This window comes from Triturus cristatus, chromosome 6 (assembly GCF_964204655.1).
Source record: "Triturus cristatus chromosome 6, aTriCri1.1, whole genome shotgun sequence".
Taxonomy (NCBI): Eukaryota; Metazoa; Chordata; class Amphibia; order Caudata; family Salamandridae; genus Triturus; species Triturus cristatus.
In genome coordinates, this window is record NC_140589.1 from 814,649,427 (window position 1) to 814,669,452 (window position 20,026).

Here is a 20,026-nt window from a genome sequence, read left to right on the forward strand (position 1 = left end):
GTCTTTTTTCCGGGATGGCGGAACTACGCCCACAAAGGAAACCCCGGGTCTGCTCGGGATCTTCTGGCATGGGGAGGCCCCCGGCACCCTTTAACTCCAGCAGCTAGAACCCTCATATGCCAGTGTCTCCAGGCCAGATGGGGTCCCTGCGTTTGCCTTCCCCCATCTGCCAGGGTGGCTCACCTCCGAGCCAGTGACCCCCCCCAGAAACCAGCTGCATTCTCAAGGTCCAGTGCCACTTTCTCCACAGTTCACACAGCGGAGGAAGCATCTCCGTTTCTGGAGGCCAGGGGCACCCAGTGTCTCCCCAGGGGAAAGCCTCAGTAATCATCCGCCATCTTGGGCGTCGATGACTCTCGGAGATCGCTGCCTCCCTGGCTCCTTGGGCCACGTAAAAACAATCTCAGAACAGCCTGCAGGCTCTCAGCAGTACCTGTGCTCTGGGGGTGCACGACTGAGGTTCCAAAGCGCACATCCTACTCCGCCTTGGTCGTTCTGCTTTACATTTTGAACTATGTGACAAGTACAGTAGAGGTAGATATTACATTTTGAACCCTCTGGCAAATGCAGTATGAAGGGGTTTAGTACACAAGTCCCTTTTTAGGTTGTGCTTACCAGACAGCAGAATACATATTGTGGGCATTCCCAAGAACTGACAGGGTCTTCTAGCTCTCTCATTATTCATCATTAGCTTGTTTCATTGTCACTCTTATTTGCTTGCTTTCTATTTGATGGCTTTCCTTGTTTCTGCAAGTCCATCTTGTTTGTCCTTCCCATGGAGCATAGCAATTTTGCCATCTTTTTGAATTACATGCTTCCGTGGTTTTACTGCTCACTTTTAGGGAACTACTTTTTTCTGTTTTGTTTAAGCACTCCATGAGAGTTCATGTGTTTTGTATATGTTTGCTTTGCGTGCTTTCCTCCACGTTGCTCTCTCTCGTGCTCTTTTCTCTCTTCTCACACTTGTTTCTCTCTCACCTGTGTGCTTCTCTCCCCCCTCCGCTTTGCTCTCTTTCACCTGTCTGTTTCTACTTTGGCCCAGGTTCTCTCATTGCTGATTTACTGGCCCCGCCGTCACAAGGAAGAGAGTCAGTGCAGTGATGGCCATCAGTCAGAGTATTAGGGAGAATTCATTTCACTCGCAGGAATCGGGAACGTCCAGGCTCCCAAAAAGAAATAAAAAAAGTTTTATAAACGCACGTTACATCGCATCGGAAACTACTGTGGGGGAATACATGTCTGAGCGAGCATAAATGGACAGTCTCGTTGTGTATTAGCTCTGTAAATGGCAAATCGGTTCGGCTCCTGCGATATTGTTAACAATTAGTGAAGGGCCCGGTGGGCCAGGAAATCGTAATGCATGCTCTACTGTATCCGTTTAAGTGCACTGTTTAGCCTTCCTGATAGTAAAAAGCACAAAACACCCCGTTTTCTGGGTGCCCATTAATAAAAGAGAAAATACAGTCACGTGGACAAGGCACTTTAAATAATACCGGGGGAAGGAGTTACAGTGAACACTAAAAATGCGTGGCTATGGCAACAAAGCTCCGTCTGGGAAGCTGTTCTCTGTCAGATCTGGGGATGAATAATGTCATGTCTCGATAGTATTTCAGATCATTTCACATGGAAGGCTCAAGGGTCAAGTGGATGAAGTCTGCAGTGGCCAGTTTGTGTTAATGATAGTCGGCCGAAGAGATTGGTATTCAATTTAACATACTGTTCTTTGTATAGCATGATATCTTGGTGATCTAGTGCAAACCAACAACACTGGTGACATGTGTAGTGTTGCCAACTTGAGAAGAGAAAATACCAGTCCTCTATTGGCGTGTTACTAGTCTACAATGACCAGGGCGCCATTCAAACATGACCTTAAATGAAATTGTATGTATAGAGATTTAACATCGTCTGTCTGCCTTTGTTTACTTTAGCTATTAGTCAGGGATAGTTAATGCAGGTATCAAACATATTTAAAGTGCGTTCTGCTACGTAAGCGAATGGGTCACAACCTCAGCACCTGTGCAGCACCACCGCAACATCAGCACAGCACCACCGACACATCAGTGCACCACTACCAGTGCAGCCTCACCTCAGCACCAGCGCAGTCCCACCTCAACAGCAATTTAGCACCAACACAGCACCACTTCAACATCCGTGCAGCACAACTTCAGTATCAGTGTACAGCACCACTTCAGTGCAGCACCAACTCAGCTCCACATGAGCACCAGTGCAGCATCACCACCTCAGCATAAATCTGCACCACAGCATCACCCAGCACCACCTCAGTGCCACTCAGCATCAACTGAACATAACCACCACCTCAGCATTATGCAGCACTACCTTAATATCATTTTGTATCACCTGAGCATCACCTCCGCACCAGTACACCACCACCTCAGTCAGCCCTTGGAATCTGGCATCTGTTGATTCTCCCCTAGTGTCCGTCTGCTGCTCGTGTTGTAATTTGGATATTATTTCCCAACCTCCATCCTCCCGTTGTTTGTCTCCCCCCCCCCCCCCCCCCCCCAATAACAAAAAAACCTACAACAAACCAGCATTATAGCAGGCAGGAAGAAGTTGGCAGCATTGAAAGGACAAGAAAACTAAAAGACAATTTTTTTGTTAATTATTTCTTAATAGACATTCAGTTGTTCATATTGTCTTCTTAGTTATATATAAGGTAACAAAAATGCTTATTACACTTGTTCAGTATAACTTTTCAACATGCTGCACAGCAGCCACAATGCTCTGCAACATAGCTTAAAGACACTGGCAAAACCAGTAGCTCAGGCTAAACACTTATAAAGTCCCAAAAGCGAGTACTATTGGCTAGGCTAATGCTTGTTTAAATTTACTCCGATTGGTAAATGATAGGAAGAAAAAATGTATAGTTTTGTAGGTGCATGCATGAATGTTGAATGCGTATGGGTGCCTAAAAAATGACTCCGCGGCCACATCACTTTGCTCCCCCCCCCCCCTTTTTTGCTTTTATTTTTAAAGCCATGCTGCGCAGCTACCACAGCTCTGCATACCATAGCTAAGGAACTTTGCCAGTAGTTGTTAGAATTGACTCCAGTGAATGTTTCGTGTTTGCAGAGGGAGACTTTGTGATTAAGTCAATTTATATTTTGGGTCTGCGTAAAATATTTGATTGGGCTCTTTAGGCAGATACCGAACGGTCATTCATGTTTAAGTTCATGATGAAGCCAATATACTTACTTTAATGATTGTAAAATGTATTGCAATAGACCCCTATAAGGCAATCTCTAGTTTTTAGGGTTAAAGCCTACTAGTGTACAAATTGTCTACTGAACCACACAGATTAGGGGACTGACTAGAAGTTCCTGTCAAGTTTCACCTGTGATTTTTCTTTGAGGTATGTGATTTGCATCCTGTGATTCAGTGATGTTGCTTGAGGAGTGGTTTCAATTTGCAATTCCTCTTGAAATTTTTGTAAATATTTGTAATTTTGTGCATAGCATTTAGTTGCGTGTTTACTACAGTACCTTTCCTTTTATAAGAAGCATTAATTGAACATGGATATATTTTTATTTTTAAGTGTTGCAGAGTTTTAAGTTTCAAACTCACATCACCTTCCTAAGTCATCGTTGGATTGCTTTGCCTCATTACTTAGATTCAAGAGCTAAAAGGGATACTTGGTCGCCAGTTTTTGGGAGCAAAGTACTGAGGCTCTGAGACCCCAAAGGAGAAACATTCCCATTGGCAAAATTTGGTTCCAGCAGCTGCTGACCGCACTGGGACTTCCTGACCCGTATTTCTTCAATACAATAGGAGCATGTTTTATAATCTGATCTCGCTGATGAATACAATAGGAAGGGATTTTACTTGTGAGATTATTGCCAAATACCATAGGAAGGAGTTTTATATTGTTAACTGACAAGTACTGTAAGAAGGGGGTTTTACATTTTGAAGTCTGACAAATGCAGTACGAAGGGTATTGTCAACTCTGTCAGATGACATTGTAAGAGGTCTTTCAGTATGAACTGTGACAATTCCAGCTTTCTCCTTGTGCTTGGGATGTCAGACCTTTCAGACTTTATAAGCAAATTATATCAAAGCATTGGTAGCATGGACCTGAAATGTATTTAACATTGTCAAAATACATCCACAGACACTAACTGAAGTCAATGAAATGTGTTAGAAATTTGATTTCTGGTTGGCTAGGACAAAGGCCTAAGCCAGGCAGAAACCACCACTCTAGTCAGGGCAAGTGAGTTACTCACCGAAAATAACTCCTGCTCACCCCGTTGGTAGCTTGGCACGAGCAGTCAGGCTTATCCCAGAGGCAATGTGTAAAGCGTTTGCGCAACACACACACACGCAGCAGCGACACACTAGGCACACTACAAAAGAAGCTCCACACAAGGTTATATAAAAATAGCCTTTGTATTACTCATAAACACATTAGAATCACAATCGCAAATGTACACTGTGCCACCTGGCACTAGGCAATATTTCACATGGGGATTATATACATGACAGGGCCAATCGGGCCACTGTCAGAACCATTAGCTGCATCACATTAGGCATAAATGCATTATGCATCACCAAACGCATAAACACATTATATCTCACCTTTGGAGGAAACCACCAGTAATCACTGGTACGGGTACACTTAGCATAAACCTATTAGGCAAAACATCTTAATTAGTAACAGTTCACCAAATCATTAGCCCACCTCAGTCACTACTGGTAAAGACTGTTTCTAACAGCACATTGTTATGCAAAACATAATCAGCTTACTGTTCATACATCATGGCATTAGCATCAGCCTGTCACCGCACCCCCTTTCAGATAGCAAACATTACATCAGCACATCTTGCCCACCTTAGGCATATGCAGCGCACCGCCATGGCACATAGGGGGGGGCTAACCTTATGCCCACAGTAACTGACTTCCCTCGCGTAGGTTCCGGGGTGACATGCCCACGTACCGCAAGGTATGCGAAGCAATGCTAATGTGGGGCATCCTTGGGGTCTCACCCCGAACTACCTAAACCAAATGACTCCGGTGGGGCGACCTCCCTGGCCACCCCACCGACGACAGAAATGTTGGCAACAACAAAAGGAAGATAACAGGGCTCCTCACCGGGGTCTCCTCGCCGTGTCCTGTGATCTCCAGACTCTTGTGGCCCGCCTCTCCCTGTACCCGGTGGGGGGAGGTGGGAAGTCACTGTTTGGAGCCTGCGAGCCTCCGGACCGTCTGGTGCAACCTCAGCTTCTGGCACCTGCGAGGCGCGGTTTCTAACTTCGGCCGGGCCCCTCCCCCAACCAGGCAACCTCTGCCTGTCTTCCTGTTTGCTGTTCTCCCGGAGCCCGCAGCCCCCTCTCTTCGCCCAAGTAACAGTAGGAAAAGTGCTCACCATGCACTTTCAGCGATACCAGTGTCCTGTGCTCCTTTCCTCCGGAGGGCGGCGACCCCACACACAATCAGGCTTTGCTTTTGCCTGGCTTCTGGGGCCATTCTCTAGCAGTCAGCCCCATTCTCAAGGACGTCAGTAATAACCAGGCAAATGGAACTTGTGGGGCTCTCCACTTCCTCACGGGAGCCCCATCCAGGGTCAGGCACCTCCGCCTGACTTCCGGTTCGTGTTGCGGTGGTTCTAGCCTAATTCCACAGTAGGAACCCACTTTTCAGGCTCCGCTCACGGCCTTGAAAGGTGCCCACACATCCTCCTTGCTAGTACCACAGGGGATCGGCCACGCACTGATCCCTCTGCCACTTGCAGCGCTCCCCATGCGCTGCCCTCGTCACCAGTACCAAAGGGGAGCTATAACCATGCACTTCTCAGTAGAAAAAAAGCGCTCTTGGAGACAAAGGGAGGAGCGTCCTTCCAACTATGGGCAATGCTCCACATCAGGCAGCAAGGTACTTCGTCGGCATTTCACCATCTCTAGGAGAGGTCCAGAGACAGGGCACAGGCAGACCAGCACGCAGGGCCCCTTGACAGTCCCTCCAACCTCCACACAGGCAGCCACTTGAGTTCCACGGTGGTTCCTCCTGGCAGTCCGGCAGCCTGCCGGCAGTAAACACCCAACAGCCCACCCCAAATATGGGGTCACAGCCCCAATATTTATATCCCATTTCCCTTTGTTCTGCCCTGGCACAGGGCTTGGAGAACCAGTTCCAACTGTTTCCGGGGGATATTGGAGCACTCTGCTTACAGTGCTTCTCTTCACCTTGGTCAAGTGGGGGCTCGGTCATCAGAGGGGCCGAGCCAGCATTCACCCAGACAGGCACAGACCTATTTAGGTACAGGGGACTACTCCTCCCACTACTCCAAATGCAGATCTCCTATTCAGCTTAGCGCTGACCCACCCTGCCCTCCTTGGAGCCACACACCTTACCAGCCCCTGTCACTCCAGAGCCAGACAGGAAATACACATCTGGCAGACACATAGCACACAGAAATGCCAGCTTCTAAAAGTGTCATTTCTAAAATAGTGATGATAAATCTGAGAACGCCATTGCGCAGCCTGCATTACCACTATTCCAAACATACCAAACTTGACCACTCTACTCCTCTCAGATCAGGAATTACCACTGGAACATTTATCAGGGAATCCCCAATGCATTCCTATGAGAGATGAGCCTCACAGTAGTGAGAAACCAAAATGTCTGTTTGACACTACCATGACATGCCACACAGTGAAGTCACATGTCTTACCTTTTACCTACAATCCCCCCTGCCCATTGGGTTAGCTAGGGCCCACCTTAGGGGTGACTGATGTGTAGTAAACATGGAGTCACAGACGTGGCACCCACTTTCTGTGCCACGTCACAGCAGCAGTAACACTGCACGCACAGGCCCTGCAATGGCAGAGGCCTGAGACAGGTTTGAAAGGCTACTTTGGTGGGTGGCGTAATCAGTTCTGCAAGCCCACCAGTAGCATTTAATTTACTGGCCTGGGTATATGAGATACCACATTACTGGGGACTGACAGGTAAATTAGATTAGCCAAACAGGTGGAAACCAATCTTACCACATTTACCACAGAGAGCACACGCACTTAACACTGGGCAGCAGTGCTAAAGTGCCCAGAGTCCTAAAACCACCAACATCAAGTCAGAAAAAATATGAGGAGAAAGGCAAAAAGTTCAGGGATGACCCTGCAAAAAGGGCCAAGTCCAACAGCGTGCAATAAGGCTTGAGTAGTTTACTAACTGGAAAACACCCTCTTTCGAGTCTTGAGGCAAGACGTCTCCCTCTCCTTACTTCACCCTCACACACACACGTTATATCTGCTGCTCAGCCAGTGCGAGTGTGGTGTGGAATGTTGGTGCATGGTGATGCAGTGGAATGTTCAGGCTATGGTCTGTGGTTCATCCCAGACGCCTCTGTGCTGGTGAGTGTGGGAGTACGTGTAGGGGATTTCCTCGACTTTGCGCACTGTTTTGTGGAACTATGATGGAGAATACTGCCAGTAGGATGACGCATTACAACTGCCATTGAGTTTTGGCGTCAACTTGTGGTCTTGGAAGGGGTGATGTTTGACTTGCCATTGTTGCCTGCAACCAAGCCAGAGGTGAACTCATGCATATGGCAGTGTGGCAGTATATTCGGGTGAGGAGTTGCTCAACGCAGGAAGCGCTGGTCTCCAGTGTGAGACTGAATGTTTTGATGCGCCCAAAATTGGTAGTGATATATTGTTTTTTTTTTTTTTACAAGTTCTATTTCTTCATGAGCATTTTTGTTGCTAGTCTGCGGCTGTGGCTTTTGTTTTATTCAAGTACGCTTTTCTTGATGTTAGGATTTCTTGTTTTTCTGTATGGGATGACTGACATGAGTAAGTCACACCCATAGGTTTCCTGTGATAAATTACACATAGTGTCAGTTTCAAATTTCTGCAGTGCACAAGCTGCACAGTTTTCAGGATGGAATAATTATTGCGTATACTCCTAAAATGCTTTGTTTGTTTTCAAGGATGACTGTTCCAAGGAAAAGTCACAAATTCTTGCTGGTGTGGGTATGTATGTTGGCAAGTCACCCCTTTCCTGTTGTAGTTGAGATGACTGCTGTGGATACGTCTCTCATTTCTAGGTGTTGTGGTTGGGATGTCTGTATGTGGATAAGTCATCTGTTCAGAGGTTTTCGTTGTTACGATATCTGTGCGTGGATAAGTCACCGTTCCAGGGTGTTAATTGTTGGGATGACTGTGCATGGATAAGTCACCTGTCCAGAGGTTTGTTGGGATGACTGTGCGTGGACACGTCACCTGTCCAGAGGTGTTCATTGTTGAGATGACTGTGCTGGATAATTCACCCTTGGTCTTGTGTATTAGTGTGAGTTTTTTTCTTTTGGTGGGTAATTGAGTGTAGTATTGTTTGATTGTATGTTAGTATGTTAATGTTTTGATGTGTATTTATGATCTTCATTGTTCTCTGCTGCACTGCTTTGTTGTCTTTTTTTCCCTGTGTGCTGACTTTCGTGCTAGTCTGGCCAACCGGCAAATTCTGTGGCATGTGGGTTTCGGTATGAGATGTGGGTCTTGGTACAGTGCGGTGCGGTCTACTGTGGTTTTGAAAGGAAGGAGATGTGGTGATGTCACTTTTATTATTTAGTGCAGGTATATGTGTGATCTTTTATTTATCCATCTGGTACTTAGTGTTTTTACATGCATGGCTTTTTATGTATTACATCTGATTTGTTTCCATGCATTCTTAATCTGATAGTGATATGTCCATCTGTTATTCGCTAAATTGTCTTTCTGTTATTTAGTGTTTCTCTATGCATGGTTTCTTATGTATTACTTCTAATTTAGTTACATGCATTCTTCATCAGATGGCGATATGTCCATTTATTATTCGCTAGATTGTTATTCTTTTAATTATTGCATCTAATTTGTTTCGTGATGCATTTGCGAATGCAAATTATCCATTGGGGAGTCGCATTGTGTTCCTTTTCCCTGTAAAGAAGGGAGATGTGTTATATCTGCTGCTCAGCCAGTGCGAGTGTGGTGTGGAATGTTGGTGCGTGGTGATGCAGTGGAATGTTGGATGTCTGGGAGTGCCAGTTGGAGTATGGGCTGAGGAGCAGGTAGGCTGCGCCTAGTGGGGCTCTTAATTCTAACTACTTAATAAACCACTTTACTTAATCTACACCTGGATTAATGGACTCCTTTCATTACAACAACACACTCCTCACGGGTCCAAACTAATCTTCCTTCGCCTACACACAGTAAATGAAATGTGAACATTGCTCTGTTTCTGCTCGTAACCAAATGTGATTCCTATTCCATTTATCTTGCTCATTTGGCATAAACCTACAACCCTGGGCAGTGTCCCTGCTCATAAAAAGTGCTGTAGATTCTTCTGGTGTCATCATCTAGATTACTTGGCTCTATGTGATTCAGTTCTTTTGGTTGTAAATAACAGCACTTCACTACCTGTCTGGTTGCTATTTAGATGCCTATAAGTGAGAAACCCAAATGCACGCCTCATGCAGTAATGATTGCAAGAGTACAATTGTCAACAAAAATGCAACGCTCCAACTTAACGCGATAGACAATATAGCTTGCATACATTCCACACAGACCAGATAGATGTGCCGTATGATTAGCTAGCACCAATGTCTCAACAGGACTGCTCACCATCAGGCTGCACAGTACCATCCAACAACACATTGGACAGAGAAACTAACATGCAGCAGGCTTGGCCCAGATTTGCCCTGAAGTCACATGTATGTCACAGTACCCATCAGCACTTGCTACCAACAAACACTACACACAACTCCATCCGGTGGGCAGTGGGCACTTCCATTGACCTAAGACATGTATGGTACTATAAAAGCCCTCAGACCTTCACCTTGCACCCAAATCACACAGCGTTAGCCCAATTTATAAGAATTTGTCCAACACAGTATCAAATGAATCTACCAACAGTCTACGACGGTAGACCCTCAGAACAATGCAGAACGTGGCTGGAGTGACGAAAGCGCGCACGTGCAATCCGCGGTTCCAGACAACATAAAATGAAGTGTCACTGCTAATTTGTTTACGTACTTTTTATGACGCGAGCCTGCAGCCCTTGATTTACATCTATGTCTAAACCTTGATATGCTATAGAACAGAGTTGTAAGTTGTTAATAACGGGTAGTTGTAATACCCTTTCGTACACATTAAACGGCAAGATTGTAGCTACGGTCATTATAAAACCAGAATCCTATTTTCTCGTGTTTGCTGACAGTTATTAGTTTAGTGTGGTATTGACCTGACGAACATTTGTAATTAATATTCTAAAAATTCAACATGTGCTTTGAACCTGCAAACACCTAACACAGCACACCGGCGTGCAGTTGTTTGTTTGGCTTTGGTACCTTGGAAGAGAAACGTAGACATAACCGTGCTTTTCACTTGTCGGCTGAACACTTGCCCACTGCACTGCTCAAGGTTAGCTACAGCTAAAAATATCCAAACGCATTTTTCTCTCACTCTGCAGAATGACGTCGATTTGCTAAGAACTGAGAAGCTAAGCAGAAAATGAGCTTAACATCCTGGTTTTTGGTGAGCAGTGGAGGCACGCGCCACCGGCTGCCCCGAGAGATGATTTTCGTTGGGAGAGATGACTGTGAATTGATGTTGCAGGTAATTGCATCAGCCCTCCATGTTTCTGTGGAACAGATTGTATGGCATAATAATCTCGGCAAATGTCTATCTGCTGCTCTGTCATCATGCCGAAGAATTTCATTTGCACAACTATGTAATGATATGCTGTAAAATACAACTTCCCCACACATACGTAGCTGCAAAGAGGTGTCAAATATAGCTGTCAAGCAATTCATTTTTTTCAGTGAGTAATGGCAGGGAGAGAAATTGAAGGATGTATTATTCACACTGATGCAGACTACACATTACAATTACCTCTTATTGATGTTTGACTAATACACCAATGAGCCGCAGTCTGTGGAAAAAATCGGGCTGAAAGCAGACAGGCATTGTAATGGAAACATCTTAGCATTTAACCCTGTTCGTTTTTCTTTTTTTTTTTTGTATCTCAATTCTTTATTGCTTTTTCAAAAAGAAACAAATAGTGATAATCGTTCAAATACATAGACATTACGTTTGATTCTGGTTCTTAACATTTTCCTAAGGGCTCCTTGTATTTGCATGTGGAGAGGCCGAGGCACAGCAGAAGCCCACTTTCAAGAATCTTTTGTTCTCTCATGTCCCCCCATTCTCTTATCTGTTCCCAGAAGCGTGTTGTAGTGCCCTAGGGTTTATTTAAGAAGTGTCGCATAACCGCTCGCATGAGAGGGTACTGAAGCTGTACTCTGTGACGCCTTCTCATTACAACATGCTAGATCTCAAACAAGCGACTCCGGTCCTCAAGCACATGCCTAACATGTAATTTACACATGGGGGTAGGCAGAAGGTTTGCAAGACCCAATTTCCCCAACATAACCCCCCTTCCCACACACAGCAGTCTGCACACAGTGTCCTTACACCACAAAGAGGCCAATAATTTGACAACTTTTTCAGTGGTAAAATGGAGCATGGTTAACATTGCCTCTGTGCATTTGTGCTAAACGTTTATTGAAGCCAGTCACTCAGAAGTGAGGAATTGTGAGAAAATTGATTCCCTGTCTTGCTTCTACATCATTGTCCATTCTTCACCAAACCTATGCAGAAAGCTCTTTTAGGCCGTGCTCTAGAAGAAGCAGCAAAATAATAATTCAATTTGAGGGTAGAAGAGGCAATTGTAGTAGTCAACTACTTCAAATTGTAATGGATTAATAGTCGGCAAACCCCTTACTGAGTTTTGGAATCATGAGCAGGAGACTATTCCTGCAGTAAAGTTTCAAGATTATTTTTCGGCTAAAGTATCACTAACCTGTGCGTACATCACACCACACCAGGAGATAATGTGAAAAAGAGTGCGTCAATGGGGTCTGTGCTGCCAGCCCTTCTATGCCCTTTCCCCCATTGTGGTTTCAACATTCTCCTTGGTTAAAGTCCCACCAATAGAAATGGAGACTATCCTTCAAAAGATGCACGTCACCCAGTGCCCCTTGCTCTTCCTTTCTGTTCAGTAGTTTCTGAGAAAATTGCAGTTAAAAGTACATAAATATCTATAGGCGCGCACCGTGCGCGCACGGTGCCGTGCGCGAGCGTAATTCTGATTGGTGGTTAGATGTCAGTCAACATTCGAATCGGTCGAAATCAGGAAGTGTCGGACGCCATTTTGTGTGTGGCAGTGAAAAACAAAGGTGGAGAACGTGAAAAGGGGGCAGGGTAGAGAGTTCCTGACCCCCTAGCCTTTGTCAGGGTGTCCCTGAAGGACCCCGAAGGGTGAAAAAAACATTTTTTTTTCTTCAAAAAATCGCGGGGTGCGCGCACGGTGAAAAACCCTTAAAAAAAAAAACCTTTTAAATGAGCCATTCCATATTACAGGATACAGTCAATCTATAACTATATACATAGGAAGTTTATTGTAAAATAAATATATAAAAAAGATAATAATACATACATAAATTAGCATTTAAAAAACCTTACAAATTCACTAAAAAACCATAGGTTTCACACACGTTACAGTTAGAAATTAGCATTTAAAAAACCTTGCAAATTCACTTAAAAAACCATAGGTTTCACACACATTATAGTTGGGAATTAGCATTTAAAAAACCTTGCAAATTCACTGAAAAAACCATAGGTTTCACACATGTTATAGTTAGCTGGACATTTCACTTGTAAAAACCATTGAAATTCCCCCGTTATAGTTAGTTCAGCTAAATATAACTCGCGCGACCGCAATCCACTGCTGATGATGTCACATATTACATCACCGTATTCACTAAGATAATGTTAATAAGTCAGTTATACAATTAATTTTACAAAAAAAACATCCATTTAGACAATTATTTTTTTTTTTTTTATTTTTTTTTTTGAAAACCTTTATTGACAATTCAATAGAGAACAAGTATGGGCCTACAACCCCCCGGGGCCGGCCGCTAAGCAATCAGAGCAAAAACAGGCAAGTGTAGACACAGGCAGCACATCGGGTAGCAGAATCGTGATGCTAATACTGTGAACAGCGTAGGTAGGGCACCAGGAGAAGAAGGTTTTCGTTTTATAATGAAACGAGGCAGAAGGATCAGGTGCCAGACAATTTTCAAACAGCAATTACAGGTATGCAGAGTAATAGACGTAAACGATTTACAGCAATCTATTAAGTCAATGGCGCAACACAAGAACATCAGGATGAGGAAGAATATCATAAGCAGTTGCGCCTGCAGTCCCCCGCCAGAACTCCCGGAGAGCACCCCGGAAATTGTGGTACACATGGAGCGGCAACGAGTCATAGCAAAGGAGGTGTATCACGCTGATCCCAGAAAAGAAAAACAAAAAGAATCAGAGAAGAAAAAGGAGGCCATGGAAAAAGAGATAAAAGACAAAAGAATCCCCTCCCCCAACCCCCCACCCTGCACCTCTGCAGATGAGTACGGCCCCCCCCCCCAGCAGTGTGCCTGTCGCCCTGGAACCAGACCCGAAATATAGGAGAATAGGGAAAAAGAAGTAGGAAAAGAACCCCACCAGACGGGGGGGTAGAGAAAGTATTAATAAACTGGAGGAGGGCCTTCAAAACATACCCCCGGCTTCTCCCTCCCGCACGGTAAGTTTCCCCCAAAGTGAACAATAAACAGCACAAAAGCGATCTTCTCGGAGAAAGATGGGGAGCATTATGCACCTATTATGCTGTTAGCTATGCCAGGAGAGCACGCAACCCCTGAGCCCGCCCGTCCACTAGATGACCACCCCTGAAGGATCAGCCTTATCCCTGACCACTCTTTGGAATTCTGCCCATGCCTACCCCTCGACCCAGCACCATATCCGACGTTCCAAGGTAGAGGATTGCCCAAAAACGTCCGAGAAGCGACGCACACAGGTGGGGTGGAAGTCTCTGAGCATCAACACAGTCCGCAGCGTGGAGAAACAGGCTTCCCAGTGCTGCCCCAGGATATGCACTGCACTCAAGGTCCAGGAAGGCAGAAGCAGCCAAAGCAGACAATAGTTGCTGGAGTTGTCCCTGGGTCGCAGGAGGGCACGTACGAGACGAGGCTACCACATCCCACTCAGGTCCAATGCCTCCAGGACAAATCAGGCCCTCAGCCGGACGAACACACTGTAGCATACTGGCCTGAGTGTCCGGCCGTGCACTAACCTCAGGGGTGGCCGCCAAAGTGTCCTCCTGTGCGCAGTGTGGGTAGTCCCTGTGTACCTGCGGACAGGCGGGCCGCCATTGCCCCAGCGCCGACGCCACACCGTCGAGCTTACCCCCCAAGACCCCGACACCATGAATCAAGGAGGAGTGAAGAGCACCAAGGGCCTCGAGGAGGTCGCCGTACCCCAGCACAGCTCTCTGCGATCGCGCCGCCACACTCCCAAGAGTCGCACTCTCACAAGCCCGCTGCGACCCAGCGGACAGGATGGTAGGCTTCATCGCAACAAGATGGCCGCCGAGTATGCCCGACCCTCACCGGGGCCGGGACCCTGGGACAAGCGTCTCGATGGCCACGTCGCTGGTGACCGGGTTCCGGGGGCAGGCGAAAAGTTATCCGTTGCGTGGTCACGGGCAATAGTCGTCCCCACTACGGACCCGCTCCCGTAAAAATCCGGGGGCGGCCCGCAATGATCAGGGCAGGATAAGGGCGGCGGCCGGGCAGCCCACCATCAAAGGCAGGGGCAGCCACCGGAGGATCTGAGAAGTGCACCCACGGGCATGCACTCGGTCCGCTACACTTGACAGGAGAAACGACCACGACGAAATGTAGGCCGAGTTTGGCACCGCTCCGGTGGACCGCCTCCGCCCAGTCACAACAGGCCGCTGTTGTTGAACTGCCACCCGGCCACGGCGTCCACCTGAGGCCCCGGCTCCAGGGCCGCACAGGCCGCAAAGTTCTAATGAAAGTTTCTCCGGCGATACCGCAGCCAGAAACCTCGGAGTCACACAGTCGGGTGCCACTCTCCTTCAGAAACACGACCGCGTAGCACAGGTTGAGGATCTCGTGCAGGATATCCGTGCGGGATGAGGAGGTTCACGGAGCCGGGAGTCTACGCTGCCTTCCCGGTCGCCATCTTGGCTCCTTCCCCTCATCGAATAATGTTAACGCCCGTTTCTGAAATTAAATAACAATTCCACTGACAATGTGGCCATTTAGACAATTATTTACCCATTTATTCTTCCATTAACCTTTAGATATACATATATAAAAAATATTTATTTTTCAGAAAGACACATATTCACTGGATGATGTCATCAGTGATGTCATGAGTGATGTCACTGACCATGTCATGAGTGATGTAATATGTGACGTCATCAGCAGTGGATTGTGGTCGCGCGAGTTATATTTAGCTGAACTAACTATAACGGGGGAATTTCAATGGTATTTTACGAGTGAAATTTCCAGCTGACTATAACATGTGTGAAACCTATGGTTTTTTCAGTGAATATATATATATATATATATATATATATATATATATATATATATATATATATATATATATATATATATATATATATATATATATATATATATATATATATATATATATATATATATATATATATATATATATATATATATTCACTCACTCCTTTTTCACCATCCGGTTTAAGGAAAGCACTCGCAGGGGTTATCTTTCGTATTCTTTATTCAGACCGCTTTAAAACATGACGCGTTTCGGCTTGCGCCTTAATCTGATGTTTAAGGCGCAAGCCGAAACGCGTCATGTTTTAAAGCGGTCTGAATAAAGAATACGAAAGATAACCCGTGCGAGTGCTTTCCTTAAACCGGATGGTGAAAAAGGAGTGAGCGAATATTTTTAGCGCGGTTGCACCTCGGCGCTACAAAGCACCCGTCCGTGAGTGCGCTGGTCCCAGGTGCAGTTGGAGCCATTATATATATATATATATATATATATATATATATGTTGTCATTGGATAATTTCTTTCAATGCATGGTCGTTAATATTTTCTTGGTTCTAGGTGTTTATTATATCCTAGTGATAAGGAGCAGAGCTCTGTGAAAAAAGGGGGTTCTATTCTGGAAACGCAATATGGTATACATACTGCTCTCTATTCTGATACAAGCATGTGAATCTATGAAAGATTCAATATTAGAGAAGTAAATAGTAACTTACCTGTACACTATGGTTCTCCAGTATTGATATCTTTCATAGATTCACATGCGGCCCACCCGCCTCCCCGTTTCTCAGGTAGACCATTTTATCTCTAGATACATCCTTGGTTCTCGCTCGTGGCTGGAAATCTGAGGTATGGTGGCTCTGCTGGGGAGTGTGATGTCAGGGCGGGCAGCTGATTGGCTGAGTTTTGGACCACATAATAATGATGATAGGTTACCAAACACTATACTTCCCTATGGGTTTTCTATGCAGTTTTTATTTTACTGCTATTGTTATTCATTTAATGTGGGACTCCCACCATGACAACGGGGAAGATACAAGCATGTGAATCTATGAAAGATATCAATACTGGAGAACCATAGTGTACAGGTAAGTAACTAGTTTCAAATTTGAAACTTTGATTTCTTGACACTTTTGTTATTTTGCAGAGCAGGCATCCACTTTTTCAGACAAGCCCCTTCCCATGAAACTCACCCACTTAATTTGGCTCTGTAGGCTCCAGGCGTTAAGTTGTGTGAGCAGCGAATTGTATAGTGTGATATTTGCCCTCTTACCATGCCATTGGGTCAGTAAACTTTTTCTGGATCAAAGATCATAGGCTCCGACTGCGCCTGCCCCTGCCACCAGCTTTGATTTAATCGGTATACAAGAGCATTATATGTGAGAAATTGTCCTAGTGGTGTACCATATGTCTCACATAGTTAAGCAAACGTGTAAAACAATCTGTCCCTGTATAAATTTCCCATTGACTCCACCACCGCTTCAGTCCATGCCCTTATATTGTGTCCCTTTGCCAGGTCTTTCATCTTGGGCAGTGACCAAGAGGGCAAATGCAGAGCATGTTGTCGGGGTTGTCTGCGTTCATATATATATTTGTTAAACCACATTTTCAATACTTTGGCAAATCTATTATGAAAGGTGTCGTCCTCTCCCGGGGTTAGCAACCAACCAATAATGTAACCTCTTCGTAGCTTCCTCATCAGATCAGACCTCTCGAGGTTGGGTGTAGTGCTTAGCCAGCATATTGGCCATTGTAATTGCACTGTTGCCTAGTACACAAATTCTGAACAAACAGCTTTAATGTCTACCGTTGTAGAAAAAGCTGCCTTCGTTGTTAACCCTTTATCTCTTTTGACTTTATAAAGGAATTTCATTGCACTTTTAGATTCTTGCTTTTCATTCCCTCTCCTTATTCGTTTCTAGGGGCTGTCCATTAAAATTGTAAGTTTCTTTTAAGATAATTTCTTGTTAACAGCCATCTTTCTTGGTTCAAACGCAAATTGCATTGTGTTGGACATATGTCGTAGTATGTGTATCATACACAGTAGTGTGTTGTGGCTAATTATGGATATTCCTACCATATGAGCCTACAGTATATTAACTATTTTTGGGAAAGGAGGTAATGCATCTTTCAGTGACAACTTCTTTCAAACTCTCCCCAGTTCCCCTGTGTGTTGTTATTACTAGATTCATTTGGAACATGACTATGACAACTGTTCCAGGTTTGCTGGTTTCAATTGCCCTGGGAGTGCTGGCTCCTAATATAAATAGAGCTGTTGAAACAGAAAATCATCAATCTTTAAATTGTTTATTTGCACCCAGGAGACTTTTGAGTTCTACATTTATATCCCCTGAAATCTGCCTGCCGGTTGATGTACAACCACTTAGTATGTCGTTTGAAATCTGTTTCTTAATTACTGTCCATGCACTTTCGTTTTTTTGTAACCAAGATTTATTTTTCTGTGTTTTAAAGTCTCGAAGTGTGGATAAGCAACACGCCGTTGTCAACTATGACACCTCAGCTGATGAACACTTGGTGAAGGACTTGGGCAGCTTGAATGGGGTAAGGTACTCCTACAACTTGAAAAATGGATCTGCTGGTTCTGACCTTGTAATCTTACTTTTAGTGCTCTAACTTTTTTTTTTTTTTTAGTTAATTTTAATGTGTGGCGTCAAACATTTACAATAATTTCAACCCTTCAAAACATAATTGTACATGCTTTATAATAAATTGACGTACATTATAAAATTCTAAAAGTAATCAAACAGGTGTATGGTGGGTCAATTACTGTAGATCATGGTCTTGTTCAATGCCGCATCTTAGCTTATTCAGTGTCAGGAAGTTGTTATAGAGAGTAATTTGTTACTATTGTTCATAACTTTTAGTTTCCCATAACCAACCCTTTCTAACTTTGCTTTAGTGAATACTGATTAGAAAGAAGGGGATAGCAAGAGTTATTCTATGGTGTTGAGCCAGCTTCTTTGACTGACACATTCTAATGTTCTGCTGTTGGCATAACCTCATCTTTTGCCTCTCCCTCCTTTTACAATTACAAAAATAAAAACGAAATCGAAAATAAGAAATGAACTAAAACGATTGCTAATAGCAAAACCATAAATGATTACTCTTTGTAAATACGCAGTGTGTAAAGAGCTATTTAGAAATACATTTTAACAGTTTGGAGTTGGAGTGTGCTAGGAAGAGATGGTGAAGTGAGTGTTGAGAGAAGTAGGTTATGTGATTGGGGAGGAAGTGGAACAGTGTGTGAAGCAGGCCTGGGTGCTTAGGGTCATAACACAGACCCCTGTGGCACATGAGGCTTCCAACCTTACAGGGGCCCCCATTTGCCCTAAGACCAATAAATATCTATGCATTCTGCAAGGGGGGCATCATTTTGCTACTCCACTGGGGGAGCCACTATGTTTCCTTTGCACCTTCCCTAATCCTCCTTTGCCTTCTCTTCATCAGTGATGAATTGCAGGAAGATAAAATCAAAAGTAAAATTTCAACAAACAAAATCAAAACAGATAGAGGGAGTAAGGAGATAACAAAACGAGAAACTACCATAACATGCTTGTAAAAAGGATGAAACGTGGTAAAATAAAGAAGTTATGATTTAGTTATGTTTTTATTAGGTATTTTTTTTATTAATTATTTGTATCGGAGTTTATTTATACTTTTATTTCAATCAATTCAATCTTTCTTTTTTATTAGTTACTACGTTTGTTCTTTTTCTTTCTCTTTTTATGTTAGCTTGTCCCTGTTCAAGTCTCTCGCTGCAAGAATGTACTGCTGAGAGGGCGAAAGCTCCATGTGTTGCAGGGGTATTTTACATCCTCTCAGACTCCAGTGAAAGGGAACCTTTGTTAGTACCTTTCTTCCCTTGAAAGCAAAGCTATTCCTTACAACTTTGTCGTTTGGTTACAGGGCAATAATGATTGCCAATTCCATTTCCATCGTGCACACACGGTTCTAACCCCAGTACTGATGGGAGGGCAGTTGAGGTGCCCTTGCTACAGATGAACATATGCAGTTTATTGTTTTTTAATATTAAGAATCCATTCAATTTTTTCTGGGTGAGGTAACGCCAAATATGTCCCGACTTTTATACACTCTCCTTTAATACCAATTCCTCTTCCCCTCTCCAAGATTCCAGATGGTGAGCAGAGGTTTGAGCCTAGGAGCTGTAGTTGGGCACTCTGCCATTTTGGCCACTGCAGGAGCTATTGACAAGATTTCTGAAAAACTGCTTGATGTTGTTACAGGTTGAGTTATGAAACGTTAGCATGTATACATATTTTAAATTTTATTTAGAAGGATTTTCTTCTGTTAATAGCCCATCCATGGAATAGGGAGAGTCTCCTATTCAAGACATTTATAATGCCCTAGGTTCAGTCCTTCTACTTTTTTTTAATTTTTACAAATTTGTTTTGTGGTATTCTTGAATAGTTATACCCTTACTAATTGTAAACTGGCATTGCTAGCATTCATTTTAAGAAACTGCATGTGTGTTTTTTATTACAGAATTTAGAGCACTAAGATATGAGGAAACGTGGAAAACATGAGGGCCAAAGCTAGAATCTTT

The 20,026-nt window shown here is 44.2% G+C and overlaps 1 protein-coding gene across 5 annotated transcripts in view; it reads left to right on the top strand.

Moving 5' to 3' along the window:
• CEP170 (centrosomal protein 170) overlaps positions 1–20,026 on the top strand; it is a 428,342-nt gene that overhangs the window by 95,747 nt on the left and 312,569 nt on the right. For all 5 annotated transcript variants that reach the window (XM_085611407.1, XM_085611409.1, XM_085611411.1 and 2 more), the window contains exons 2-3: positions 10,456–10,601; positions 17,914–18,003. In XM_085611407.1, the coding sequence (XP_085467533.1) occupies positions 10,497–10,601; positions 17,914–18,003 (195 nt within the window). In that variant the 5' untranslated portion in view covers positions 10,456–10,496. The remainder of the gene's footprint in view (positions 1–10,455; positions 10,602–17,913; positions 18,004–20,026) is intronic.